This window comes from Artemia franciscana, chromosome 21, assembly GCF_032884065.1.
Source record: "Artemia franciscana chromosome 21, ASM3288406v1, whole genome shotgun sequence".
Lineage (NCBI taxonomy): Eukaryota > Metazoa > Arthropoda > Branchiopoda > Anostraca > Artemiidae > Artemia > Artemia franciscana.
Window position 1 is genome coordinate 17,834,552 of NC_088883.1, and position 15,275 is coordinate 17,849,826.

General features: G+C 35.1%; 1 protein-coding gene across 1 annotated transcript; it reads right to left on the reverse strand.

Moving 5' to 3' along the window:
* Window positions 1-278: 278 nt before the first annotated feature.
* LOC136040648 (ubiquitin-conjugating enzyme E2 K-like) lies at window positions 279-15,163 on the reverse strand. The gene is made up of 3 exons (XM_065724935.1): window positions 15,009-15,163; window positions 2,854-3,006; window positions 279-365 (listed from the first exon to the last, which is right to left on the reverse strand). The coding sequence occupies exons 1-3, from the start codon at window positions 15,072-15,074 to the stop codon at window positions 279-281; spliced, it is 306 nt and encodes a 101-aa protein (XP_065581007.1). The 5' UTR covers window positions 15,075-15,163.
* Between the last annotated feature and the right edge of the window lie 112 nt (window positions 15,164-15,275).

The following is a 15,275-nucleotide window of genomic DNA, read 5'->3' on the forward strand; positions in this document are numbered from 1 at the left end:
CTGTAGCCCTTTGTTCATAACCTTAAGAGATTGCGCAGATTCGTCCAATGCTAAAATACTAAACTATATCTAGGGGTACAGAAATAACACCCCCCTCTCCCACCTCTGCCACCACTGCAGTTATGGCAGTTTCAGACATGAGTTTGGGTATGAGTATAGTAGCTCCCTAGACCCAAATCCCATCATATTCAGAAAGTAATTAGGCTAAACCTTTGTATAAGATGCTTTACTCTCTTACAGTGATATACCCTACAATTTGTGTAAATATAGTTAAAGACTTACCATTGGGTTTTTAAAATATCTAAACAAATGGCCCCAGTTACGGAAGATATATTTGGATGCCAGATTTTTGTCAAAAACTTAACCTGAAAGGAGATAAGGAATTTTAAAGTGAAAAACATGCTGTCAGACTTAATAACAAAGCAAAATGAGACTGGACTATAAACTGTACTATTAGAAAAAGTTCACTATAATCAATATAACCTCCCCTTTATAGTCGACCTTCTTTATTTTTTCTATTTCAAGACGTTCGTTTTTTATGAGCAAAAGCGAAAAAGAAGCAAAAAATGCTCTAAATATAGATATTTTTCACACTTATAACACGTCTGTTTTCGCCTGGCCTTGTTGCTGCATAACCTGGCTCCGTTTCTTTGTTTTTTAAATGTTGAAATCTTTCATTACTACAGCGCACATTCTCTCTTTATTTAGCTTCTCTCTTTTTTTTTTCAAAGAAAACTTCAACCAAACTTTTAATGAAGCTAAGTACAAGAAAAAGCATATTCAGCACTTCCTTTAATATTTTGATTCTCCAACAGTTGTTTACGACCTATAGCCTGCATAACACTAATACCATACGAGACCCTTGCAGGCGGTACGTGAAATCTGTTGGGGCATTGTTTCTATACTCTTGGAAGGAACTACTATAAGGGTAGATTTAGATTATGGATTTCTGTCTTACTTTAGTTGAAGGTGACAAGATAACTATGAATTTTAAGGGCGCATTGTAAGGCTTAATCCCAAAAAACAAAACAGAAAAAGTATTCAAAATATAATGTATTCGTTTTTTTTCAATGAAAAACCAAATTTTGGCAACCACCATTACTGCAGAATTGACTAGGTTTGGGTTAGCCGTTAATCCAACTAATCGACAGACGACTCCGACTGCTCTAAACCACTTGTCTTCAAGCAGAATGGTGCACTTCAAGCAGAATCGTACAGCGAAGCCTTAGATATTTCTGGTCTAGGACATGTTTAGCAGAACATAGATATGGGTTTTTCGTAACACTTTTTATAATTCATCTAAACAAAATGACGTACAATGTGGGTTGGTTGGAAGCAAAGGAGTAGTTGGAGCTTCTGGTAGACTAAAAAATTTGCAATAGCAACTATAACTGATGTTAATTGCTACACTCACTGATTTGTCTCGCATTCAGGGACTCTTTTCAGTGACATACTGTTGCTAGAAGTAAGGAACTATAGTCCTTTACTGTAAAAACCTATGTTATTTACCTTTTCTTCATCTAAAGCCATCTGCTTCATTGGTGCTGGCTCTAGGCTTCTGGGGACTAGGTACAATCTAGGGACGCTAAGCAAACGCCTGAAAGTTTTTTTTGCGTAGCGTAATTAATATTGGTTAACACCAATGAAAAGGACATAAAGAGAGTAAATTAACTTTATAGGTAGTAGTTACATTTTGCTGCAGAACTGGATTATGCTTCTTGAAGTACAATATTCTTAATTTGCTATACTGGGGCAGCCTCCTGTGTCCCCCTCCTGTTCTAAGTTGTCATTTTTTAACTTTGTCTTTTATTTGTGTCTTTAGATGGATCAAAGAATTAGTTTTGATAAAAGACAGCTTTTGATTCAAGTATAGCCCCCTGTTGGGTCCATTTGAAGATAATTCATTTCATATTGCACAGAGCTACATAATCTCTACAGAAAGAAAACAGCTATGTGTAGCTTTGAACCACACAATACTCTAATGACAGACTATATTCCAAACAAGGTTAAGCCTGGGGAACTTAGTCCGCAAACAAAATTTAACAGGGTAAACCCCATTTTAAAGGGTTAAATGGTATACTGGCTGAATTTCATAATGTTCAACTATGCCAGGCTGAAAATTACATTGAAAACCCTATTGGATAGCTCTTTTTTCTGCTGAAGTACCTTGATTTTAGAAAGCCACTAGAAAACGATACAATTCATTGAGTCATATCCTAGACTCAAAGAATTATCTAGGCCAGACAAGATATCTAGAAATGTATTTTTGAAGATCCTCAAATATAAAACAGCAGACCCCCCACATTGGTTTCAATTATCAATCCCTTCATTGCTTATTTGGAGGTTTTGAATTCCTTACCTTCTTCAGTACAGAGATACCACTGGTTTGGAAATTTGAAAAGGATTTTTAAAGACCATTTAGTAAAGAATCAAACAGAACAGTTCTTTTTTCTGTGAAGTTGATGTCCTATGAGTGTTAATTTCACGATATATGCCAGTTTTTTATTGATATACACGTTTACACGATATATTGCATGTTTTTTTTTTTTTAATCTGTTATGTTTAGAGAAAGATCCATTTTTGGTTGTTCCTCATATTGTAGGCTATATACTTTTTTTTATTCCTCTTGTATCCCTGACCAAGGAGCCTTTCGAGGAGGAGTATTGTGATTCCAATTTGTATTTATTAGTGAAAAAACTCTCTGAACTCAAACAAACCACAGGCAAATTTTATGAATTTATTTTTAGGAAATATGGAAATTGTTTTTTTTCATATTTTTATAGGATATTCCTAGAGCTCCTCAATGCCTCCGCAAACGTACCTGGTCTTAATAAAAAGCAATTAAATTCTTACTTTTGGGGGGTTGAATGGATAAGTATCTGGAATGACAATTTCTAAGTTGTATTTGCCTCCTTCATATGGTGTATCAGGGGGTCCAGATATCATCCCACTTAATTGTGTACAAGTATCATTTATTGGTTCCAGATGGATTGACCATTTACATCCCTGGAAATATTAAGAAATTGGGTTTAAAGTACAACTGAATATTCAAATTAAACACCAACCATAGAATGTTGCTTCATTACAATAGTTTTTATATAACCTAACCTTTTCTTTCAAGACCATAAGTAGAATCAGCATTACCCATACACACACAAGTATAAAATGAGCCATTAATGGCAAAACACATACAAAGAAAAACTTATCCCTCATTCTATAAAAATCTTACCCCCTTTTTGGATAATGCTAGAATATTTCTGCTTAAAACATTATTTGACTTCCTATGTGCCAAATTGGGTAAGCCTAACTGTACAGAAATATAGAGATATCAAAAAGCCTGTGGGAATTTACTCCAGAAAATTCGTTAAATAGTGAGGATGCTCAAAGTTAGATATTTGATTGTACAACGAATTGTAATATTATTAATATATATATATATATATATATATATATATATATATATATATATATATATATATATATATATATATATATATATATACATGTATATATCATCATCACCATCATCATTTTATTTATAACCTGTGAAAAAAGAACGGTCCAGAGTCTAGAAAAGACGGAATTAAAATCAAGAAAGAAATGACAGAAAAAAAAAAACACTTCAACAACTACAAACATGGGACTAACAGATATGACCAAAAATGGGAAGAATCCTAGCATTCAGTAGAAAAATCACGAATAAGTTTCTCAATAACCCCAGCTGTGTTTATAAGCCAATACTTTCTCTGCAGAAAAGAGTTACTTCTCCATGTTGGCAGTTCCATCAAATGCTTTGCAAATCTAAAATAAACTGCGATGAACTCGCTTTTCCTTGCCACAGTTAAAAAAAAATTAGTAAGAGCAACTAGGTGAGAAACTGTTAGGCTGTTATGTAACTGAGAACAGTGTACTCTACTTAGATACAAACTTTTGAGGATGGGGATTTACAGGCACCCCGAATCTTACAAGCATAATTTTTCAGTGCCAGGTTTGCAACTCCTTTAAGGTTTGTTCCAATAGGCATACCCAGGTAACTAAGGCTACTTGTAAAAGGAACTTTAGAGACCAATAGACTTATTGAACTTCTATTTCCTTTGTACTTAAATGGTAGAACAACTGCTTAATCGGTTTTAAAACCTCAACAAATGTGTTCAAACTCTTCTTGGATAAGCTCCAAAGTTGAAGAGCATCCTTAAAAATTACAGGAAAGATTCAGTAAGTCATCCAGCACTTTCACCTATGCACTTGCCATATACTTACTATGCTGTAAAAATTTGTTAATCTCGTATGTGCAGACATAGAGATTAACTTTCTATTAGATGAAGCTTCTGGACATCCAAATGTATTCATTGCGTGGTATATTCAGAAACAGAAAGGAGTACTGATTATAAATCATATGTAAAGCAGTAAAAACTAAAATCAGGTTACCTAAAAATATGGAGGTATTTTTCAGAAAAACTTCTTTGCATCGTTTTCTTTACATACTTTTTTTTATTTTGCAGTCTATTTTCGGCAATTTAAGAGAGACACCACTCCCGGCACTTATGACAGGAAGCATCCCCTCTTCTGCTTGTTTTTTAGTGAAAATGGCAAAAATAATTCAGTAATTATTCTCATAGGATTTTCTCTCAGTATTATAATCCTGAGTAATATTTTTTATTAAAGGTCAATGCCAAACATTGTGAAATCTAACTAGCTTCACCGGGACTAAATTCACTGAAAAAGCTTCATCGTTTGATAATCTTTATAAAATATCCAATTTAAGACCAATACATTCACTTAACTGCACAAAAGTTATTTTTATAAAAAATACTTATCACTTTTTGTACTTAACTGGTATACCATACAAGGAAAGAACCTTCTCTAGCTTTTCTATCATCTAAATGAAATGCCTGTTCTTCATAACAACATAACTCTTACTTCCTTACCTTAAATTACAACTGGGAACAATCTGAAGGATTTAATACCTGTAGGTCCCACAGTAATGTATTACTAAAATTAAGCTGATGATTTGAGAAATAGACATAAATCTGAATGGTAATTTTTGCTTAATGGCACTGTTCCTGTAAGTCAGCTTATCCTGTGAGTTAAGTTTCTCAATCATACTTCTGCTTAGTATTACTCTACTCTGTGCAATTTTATCCTTGAAGGTATCTAGAACACCAAAAAAATATTAATTTTTCTTTGAGGGAGTTCTAGAGCTTGGTAACTCCATTGGAGAAGCAGTGGCTTGATGTCACAATCAGCAAAGCATCTTGATGAAATTTTCAGAATGTTCCCTTGCAGAGTTTGTGCTTGGTAACGGGAAAAAGACTAAATGTTTGCATAAGATGATTTAGGTGCAGTGATTTTTATCCCTTCATATTTGTCTTGAAGACAGGCTTGTATAAATTTTTATACAAGAGATAAGTCACTCAATAAAGGTCAAGCCAAAGCCATGTAGAAAGGATTGATGACTTTGGCATCACGAAACTGATAGATATATTAATGGTCCCTAATGTTTCATTGAATGAGAAGCCAACAAATTTGGCATGCTCGTTCAGTTCAAGTTCATCCTCAACAATGAAGCCTTGGCATTTTTCCTTATTAATTTCTTCAAGAGGTAAGTTATTTACAGCATACCCAAAAGTTTTTAAACCGAAAGTGGAGGATGTGGCATTTGGACCCATTGAAGTATAAAATTTACTGACTCCACTGGTAACCAAGTTGATTTATGTCATGCTGGAAAGCATCAGCACCAAGAAACATCTCAATTAGTTTGGAGTCATCAAAATACAAATTTAAAGAGAACTTGTACTGTAGAGTGGGCATTACTGATAGAAATATTGCAGGGATAGGACACAAGATACTTTTGTAGAACATGACTTTTGACTAATAAGGATCTTGAGAAGAGAGGGGTAGGTAGCCCTAGGGTTACAGACTCTGATCTGTTGAGTTATTACTTGTTAGAAAAAATCTAATTTGAAACTTGGTTAGTTATCCCTACAGCATACTTTGTTGACAAGTCTCTTTTGACGAACTCTATCAAAAGCCTTAGCAACATCAAAAGGGACTAATCAACTAGAGGCTCATTATCAACCAGATCTATAATGGTCAAGTCAGGAAAAAGCCCACCATGACATGCCAATATTTTAAAGTGGGATTATGGAAATATGATGATGCATGTCTGTTTTTTAATGTGTGGTCTAAGATCCTTGACAAAAAATATCAAGTCTGATAGATGTATTTTGGATAATGTTATCCAGTATTGAAGTTTGCATTGTGGTTTTTAGCCAGTCCCCATGTTTTCCGAAACTGTATCCCATGTTGAATAAGCTGCACCAGCCCACATCCTTTATGGAGGTTACCTTACTCTTTTTATCTAAAAGCATTTGAACTTGACCCCCTCCATTCTGTATACAAGAACTTCTTCCTGCCTCCTTTTGTTACTCTTAGATCGTAAATCCCTAGAGAAGTGGCTATCAAAGTTCGAAAACTGACGCTATTTTACTCTAAAGCCTTGTGTCAAGTTTTGTCCAAACTCTTGAAAATTGTAACTTATGTGTTTTAACAAACGCCCTTCTAACTTGTTGGCTTGTTGACAAGTTTTTTTGTGGTGATTGAACTGTAATTATCAAAGCATTATTCATAGAGTTATTTCTGGTTCAAATGTGGCCCAGCCCCTTTATCTCAAATGGCTGAATTTATCCTTATACTGTAACCAAAAATTCACAGATTTTTTTTAAATAGGACTATATTGCAGAACAAGCAAGGAAACATTGATATTTTCTGTTACTTAGCTAGGAAGAAGGCAAACACATTCAATCAACGCACATTTTAGTGTTCTTTCCAAATATACTAATTGCTCTAATCACAAATTCCATTTTGACCCCCTAAAAGGGCCTCACAAGATGACATATTTTTGTCACTACACAAAAAATGACCATTGCTAGAGATAGGTACAACATTGGTTAAAATATCATCTTAGCATCAAATGGGTCTTTAATTATTTAGTAATTATTATATTATTATTTAGTAAATATAGTAAGTACTTAAATAATTTAGGCTACAAGCTAAGTAAAAAGAAGGAAATAAGGTTGAACCTAAAAGGTTCATTTAAAGACTCAAAAAGGAACAGCCAGACTTTACAGATCACTCATAAACCAATGGACCTGTAATAAATCTATTCTAGTCATTAAAACAAAAATCTTAAAACAATGAAACTTCTCTGCCAGTGACAGGTAGGGTAGTTTCCTGCAAGACACTTGCATGACAGCATATAGATAAATTCTGCTGATTTTGATTTTTTAATTGACTTATGAGAGCATGATACTGCCACACAAGGGTTAGAGATTAGCATTAAAACAAGCGTAAACTGGAGATCCTTCTACAGTGAGGTGCTGAAGTGTTGGGTTGGACACCAAAAGCCCATAAGAGGCGAGGGCATAGTAATCACTACAGACTGGTGCCTTGATTTGATGAAAATACAACAGGGAGAGGCCTCTCAGGTTCATGAATTTGGAGGAATCAAGAAACAGCAAAAAAAAAAAAAAAAAAAAAAATTCATAATCCATCTCCAGACAGGTGGTTAGACTCTGAGAAGCAACAAAGAAAGTCAGATCCCTCTCACACCAAGATATACGAAACCCAGTTTAACAATTAGGAATGGCTGTTGTAGAGCCTGTTCTACTCTGTCAGAACTTGACTTAATTGTCCTGCTTTTGGTACCAGCATTGAGAAAGCAGACATAATCCTCTTCCAGGGTACCTGGTCTTGAGCACCTATGGGTGCATCTTCAGGTCTTATTCTTGCCTTGCTTAGGAGCTGATGTAGACTACTGGACCATCTTGTTCCTAGACAACCACATGGTTGTTTCCACCCAGCAGTCATATGGTTGAAACTGTAGATGATGCAAGATAGAATTCATCTGACATTCCAAAGAGACGGCTGTACCATTTCAGGTTAAGTTGCATAGCTTGCAGAGTAAATGGAATTATGCTTGGGTGAGACAAGAGGTTGGCGTTGCTGATAAATTCATACCAATAGAGTCTCTCTATAATTCATCATCTGGATTGAGTTGCATCCACCCTCCTCAAACATGTGGTAGTTATTGGTCAAGTTTCTGTGCCATATAGCAAGACTGGGCCTGTTTTAAATATCAATATCTTGGTGAGTCAGATGATAACAGGGTTGTGCCAAATTTTGCTGAGTCTTCCTAGGATGAAATTTGCCTTGGCAATTTATGTGTTGACATTACTCTTGACTAACCTATTACTTGACAGAATGCAACCCAGAAACAACCCAGGAACCCAAGTCGTTCACAACTGCTACTTGGTTTTACATACCTTGACTGCTCCAGCTGGTGTTGACACAATTTTGCTAACTTCTTCTCTAATGACTGTTGGTGCTGCATCATGTTCTTTGACTGTGTCAGGTTGTCAAGAAAGTCAGTGTTGCTCAAAAATCTGTTGCCAAACTTCAGGCCGAAGTTCAGTTGTGTAGTTGTCCTCATCATTGCATAGTCAATGATGCAATTAATTAGTTTGGGAGCTGGAGCACATCCCTGCCAAATTTCTGTTCAAATGCTGAACAGCTGGCTTCATTTCCTGTTGACTTGGACACAGCTTGAAATTTGTTCATACAGTCTAAAGAGAGAGCAATAATTCTGAAATGAGTACAAGCCACAGCAACTTCCTATCTACAGAGTTAAAACACCTTTTTTTTATCACTTGCTGTATATTTAATATACATTTCCTCATGGAATAGCCATACATAACTTCTGTTTCTTAGAACTATATAAGAGCACCTGTCAAGGAGGGTCATTGCAAATAGTTTAGGAGGTACAAAGAGCAATCTTATGATTTTGTAGTTAGAGCATTGATCCTTTTAATTTCTATACTGGCAGTGTTATTCCAACCCACAAATCCTTTAGAATCCTCTCAATATGCCAAACTATGCAGAACAGTGTTAAAGCCACAGCAGCAAAGAAGGAGCCTTTATTACAGGAACTTCTTCTGAAGGGTTTTTTGGCAAAGAGAATGTGAACATCAATATCAAGTGTGTTGAGAGACTATGGTACTCTTTGAGAAAAAACCTGCTAGAAATTAGGGATGACTGATGTGCACCACAAAAAGTACAGCACTAGATTCCTATTCCTTGAAACCTACACACCAGAAGACTACCTTTGCAATTTTCTCATCCAGGCTTCACAATTACACCTATCCCCTGGGTCAAATCCCTTACTTCACACAGCCAGGAGGCTGAAAGCAGGAGCAAACCCAGGGGGAAAAAAGTAGATACATCACCCCTCCCCAAAAAATGGGAAATTTGTCTGGTAAGGTCAAAATTCTTATAGATCTAAAATAATACAAAAGGATAATGTATGCTGTAAATCTTTTTGTGATGAGGGTAAAAACTGAATGATTTATTAATTTTATAAAGTAAAACTTAAAACAATACTGTCTTTAAGGCTAACCATAGTCATTTTGGGTCTTAATCCCTTCAATGTAGAGCAGTGTATGCACAGAAGTAGGTAGTGTGGGATGATCTCCACATGAGAGTTTTGTTTTATGAAAATAAAGTTGGGAACAATGGCAGGCTGCTATCAAGTAAGCCGTGTGCTGTTATAACCTCATGCTCCTAATATTGTTGAACTTCATGCAGATTATTCATGTGCTTTTCAGAGTTTACATACAAGTCTACATCCCTTTTTGTTAATTAGTCATCCATCATTTCAAAACAGATAAAAAAAAATCTCAAAAATAAACAGTTGGTTAAGCAGACCTTGGTTGGTTGATACAAACCTTAGTTAAAATGGGAAGCAATTAATATACTTAAGGGGGGGGGGGGGCAAGATTACAATAGAGTTTCATTTATGAGTGGCCTCTTTCAAGGTTGGGCTGGCATACTTTGTGAAATTTTACCCCATGTAGTCTATGTTCACTGTGCAAATCACTCCTTAAACTTAGCTGTGTGTCATTTGTGGAACATGCCTGTTATAAGGTATTGTCTATGAACTTTGAAAGAAGTAATGGATTTCTTTAGAATTTCAACTATATGCTCAGCAATTTTCAAACAAATTGTTTGAGCAAGTAATCTAATCAAAGGGAAAAAAGAGTAAGTTTGAACAAATTTTGTAAGACTAGATGGGTGGAGCACTTACAAGCAATCATTTCATTTAAAGAGAAGCTCATTATTATTTGTAAAACTGTGAGGGAAATTCAAGAACATCCTGATTCAGATTCAAAATGTTCAAGCAAAGCTTGTTGTTTGCTATCTGCTATTGAGAGATGCAGTTTTGTTGCAGCTATGGCTACTGTCAGCAAAGTTTTTAGTCTGTCACAAAATTTGTTGACATCTTGCAATGCAATCTTTGCAAATCTTAAGACTTGAGTTAAGAGACATGAGAGAGAGGAGTGAAGCTATGTTTCATCCACTTTTTGCAGAAGGGACTGAATTCTGTCAAGATTGTGAAATCAGCATTGGAGTACCCAGGTGAGCTCCAAAACAAACCTATAGGAATAATTAAATAACAGCATCAAAGGATCCTGAAACATAATACTGGCTTTCTGTGTTTATCCCATTTATGAACTACTCTCTGTAGCAGCTGCATCAACAATTCCTTAGTCACAGAAAGTTGCTACAGTCACTGCAATACCTACTTCCTCAGCACTGTATTTCCCTCGACAATGGAAAACAAGGGATAAATTGGATAATCTGACTAATTTTTGGTATCTTGATGCAGACAGCTATACGGGAAGCTTGCAAGCTGATTCAGCACCAAACTATTTCATAGCATGCTTAAAGGAATGCAATAAAAACATTTTCGCCACTCTACATTAATTTTTGAAGATTGGTGCAACAATTCCAGTCACTATAGCTATGTGCAAGCATTCTTTTTCTACCCTGAGAACAGTGAAATCTTATACCAGGAATGCCTTAGGTCAGGAATGGCTTAATAGATTGACATTATTATCCATTTAAAGAGATGTTCCAGTATATGCAGAAAATGTTTTGGAGAAACTAGCCTACAACAAAAAAAGTAGCTTGATTTTATTTTATAATTACAGATTTACAGTCGTATCTCAATAAAGAATGTAGTTTATATTCTATAAAACTTTATTTTCTTTTTTGCTCTCAAGATTGTCAGTATGTTTAAGAAAGTATAAAAGATCTATAGTTTCTGATTACAAAAGATGTAACCAAATTGTGTGACAGACTAAAAACTTTGTTGACAATAACCATAGCTCCAACAAAACTGCATATTTAAATAGCAGATAGCAAAGAATAGCTTTGCTTAAAGATAGTCATCAGGAGAATTTTTCTCATAGCCTTACAGATAATAATGAACATCTCTTAATCTTAAAGATTCAGAGTCTGAATCAGGATGTGCTTGAGTTTTTCTCATAGCCTTACAGATAATAATGAACATCTCTTTTAAGCAAAATGATTGCTTTTAAGTGCTCCACCCATCTAGTCTCACAAAATTTTTTCAACCTTATTTTTTTTTTGTCCCTGTGATAAGATTACCTGCTTGAACAATTTGTTTGAAAATTGAAGAGCATTTAGGTGAAATTCTAGAGGAATTAATAATTTCTTTAAAAGCTCCTAGACAATTTCTTATAACAGATATTTTGTACAAATAATGCAGGGCTAAGTTTAAGGAGTGACTTGAACAGTGAACATAGACTGCCTGAGGAAAAAATTCATAAAGTATAGCAGCCAAACCTTGAAACTGGCAACTCATAGACAAAGCTCCATTGTAACCTTGACCCCTTAAGTATTTTAATTGCTTCCCATTCCAACTAAGTTTTATATCAACCAACCAAGGTCTGCTATCAATCAACTGTTTGGTTTTCAAAAAGTTTATATTCTTTTATTGCTGCTTTGAAATGTTGGACAACTAATTAACAAACAGGTGTGCAGACTTCCATATAGCCACTGAAAAAGCATAAACTATGTGTGATTTAAATGAAGTTCAACAATCTTAGGAGTCAAAGGTCATAACAACACGTGGCTTACCTAGCAGCAGCCTGGTTTTGTTCCTAACTGCACTTTAACAAAAAAATTCTTATATGGAGATCATAACACATTCACACAATACCTACTTGTTGTGTGTACATTATTCTACATTGATGGGATTAAAACCCATAATTTGTATTTAAATTTTATAAAATGAACAAATCATTCAGTTTTTATCCTCATCACAAAAGATTAACAGTATACATTATCTTTTTGTATTACTCAAGATCTATAAGAACTTCAACTCTACAGGACAAATTTCAGGGGGATGTATCCCTATTATCCATCCCCCCTGGGTTTGCATTTGGAGCAATAGGCAAAGTGTAAATTTTCTACATGTTGGGAAATACAAATTTGGGTACCAGTATAAAGCTGGGGAAGTTGAGAAGGAAACACTAGAAAATTCTCAAAACAAGCTATAAAAAAAATCATAAAATACTTAGGGTGCTAAAATGATAGAAATAATTCCTAAAACTACTTCATTTTATTTAACTTAACCCCTCTCTTAATGTGCAAATATATAGCCCAAATTATAGTCCTAAATTTCTTACACATGTTCTGTTTCTTGATTTTGTCACTGCTGATTCAGTTTATGGGTATTAAGTTGAAATAGAAGTTACAGAGGGAAGAATACATTGGAAACATACAATTTGTGATATACGTGCATACATTATGGGGGTTAAGGGTACAGTATAGTGCTATTAAGAATGACAGAGGGCCTACATAAGAATGCTAGGTTTTTTTTTAAGTTGCTTTAAAAATTTGATGAGGTTTCTTCTTTGGCTCCTTGCTGTGCAATGATACCCAATGAATTGGTATTATGTTGTGTATTTCAGAAGAGGGGATAAACTAGACTCTATCTGTCTTACCTAAGGCAAACAAAAAATTATTGGCCAATTAGCCTGACTTCAGTTGTGGTGAGAATACTAAAGCACATAGTCAATGATTCAATCCTTAAGCATTTGACTATCAACAAGATCTTGTTACCGAGGCAGCATGGCTTCCAGTCAGGGAAATCAATTAAAGCAAACTTTTTGGAATCATACAAGGAAATCACAGATTGAATTGACCACAGACATCTAGTTGACCTGCTGTTGCTGGATTTTACCAAGCCATTTGACAAGGTTACTCATAGTTAACTATATTCCGAAATATCCACTGTTGGCATCAATCAGGCTGTTGTAGACTGGCTAATGAAATTTCTTACAAATCACAAGCAGAAAATTTGCTTATTTGCTACAGATGGCCAACCAATTTACTGTGACAAGGCCAAAGTAATGAGTAGAGTACCAAAGGGTATTGTACTGGGTCCAACTCTCTTTCTGACTTACATCAATGACATGTTCAACCATATAAATAATGGCAAGCACCTGTTTGCTGATGATGCCAAACTCCTTGGTATTGTATATCCTTAAAGCATCCAGCTAGACATGGATGAGCTATAAGATTGGACCCAAGACTGACTTCTCTAATTCAACATAGGCAAATGCTCTGTATTGCACTTGGGACCTAATAACCCAATGGCTAACTACATAATCTATAACCCCATCAAAAAAGTAAGAGAGCAATTAGAGAGCAGAGCAGAAGAAAGAGATCTTTGTGTCATAATTAATGATAAGTTTCAATTTCATAGTCATGTTCAGTATGCTGTTTCCTGTGTAAGTTCTAGTCTTGGATTACTAAAACGGCCTATTTGGCTAATAGCAGACAGGGATCTATATTTAAAAAACTATATAAAGCTCCTGTCAGACCCCATCTCAATTTTGGCATGTGTTTTGCTGGTCATTCTTATTGACAAGATGTGAAACTCATCAAAAATGCACAGAGATGAGCAAAAAATGTATAAATTCTCACATCAACCTGATATGAGGACCATCTCAGATGCCTCAAACTACCCCACTTTAGTTTATAGACACTTGCATAGTGCTATGATGCTTAGGCTACTTATGAGCTGCAGAATGAAAAGTCAGCAATTTTTAGCAGTAATCTTAGTTCTAGCCAGCATAACATGAGAGGACACTCCAAGAAGCTACCAAAGTCAAGCTCCCAATCAAGAGCTTGCAAAACATTTTGGTAAAATTCTAGTTAATTGACTTCTTACTATCTCAGAAGGTTAGGAAAATGAAACTTTCAGGGATGAATCTACAGACTAAAATATGTCCTGGGAAGGTATTTTGAAGCAACTACCTCAACTCCTTCTCCCTCTAGAAGGCCCTGACCTTTGATGACCTTACAAATATGTGTGTTATAAAAATGAAACCTTGCAAAATAGATCTTCTGCTTAATTGAAGTACAACAAAATTGTCTTTAGCTTCATAACTTTGTTCAATTGCATTTTATAAGGTTTTAAAGACATACAAATACATTTCCTAAATTTTGAAAAAGAAACATTGATATGGTTCAAAAATTCTACTCAAATAACAGGAATTGCATTTTCAGAATTAAGGCAGAGAAAAAGCAACTAGTAACTGAAAATTAAGGTAAAATGTCATTTTGTCAAATATTCAAAAGGTATAGACCTGTCATGTAGGCAAATTTCAGGGCCCTCTAGAGGGAGAAGGAGTGGAGGTGGGTACTTTAAAATACCTTCCTGTGACATACTTTAGCCTGTAGACCCATCCCTGACAGTTTCATTTTCCTAACCTAAACCCTTTCCAAGATAGCAAGAAGTCAATTAACTAGAATTCTACCAACATTTTGTTTTTAGAAGAATCATAAACCACTGGAATCAACTAAAAGATTCAACTCTCAGTACTCCCTCCATCCAGTCCTTCAAAAACCAACTTGACAAGGAGTAGGAGAAGAAGCAGTGGATATTCGACTGGCAGTCATCAGCCCAAGAGCAATACGGGGCTGGAAGACCTTAAAGCTCTCAGATGGATTAAGGTAAGGTGAATTGTTTTAGTAATCCTCAGGGAAATAATGGTCCAGCACAATAAGCCATTCTATACTATAGCCTAGCAAGTCACTACTACAAACAAAAATATAATAAGTCTATCATTAGTCACCTCATCACTTTTACAAACTTCTTTCAGCTCTCTTTTTATCCTTTGGTAAGCAATATTTGTTGTCATTTTTTGGAATTTAAAATCTTGTAATCAAACTCATTTATCGTATGGCCATGCCATCTATAACAGTTTGTGTCTTGTTATGTAAACCGTTCGACCACACCATAAGTGTTCTGGCCACTATTGGGTTCAAAAAAGCAACTTTTTGAAAAAAGGACACTTTTTGGCATTTTTTCAAAGTCAATAATATATGAATTTATTTTCAGT

Excerpts from the sequence above, each read along its gene's own strand:
- LOC136040648 (XM_065724935.1), bottom strand. The coding sequence starts at position 15,074 with ATGACAACAAATATTGCTTACCAAAGGATAAAAAGAGAGCTGAAAGAA. Across the intron at positions 3,007-15,008 it reads AAGTTTGTAAAAGTGATGAG|GGATGTAAATGGTCAATCCA; the intron begins GTGACTAATGAT and ends TAATATTTCCAG. Across the intron at positions 366-2,853 it reads ATCCATTCAACCCCCCAAAA|GTTAAGTTTTTGACAAAAAT; the intron begins GTAAGAATTTAA and ends ATCTCCTTTCAG.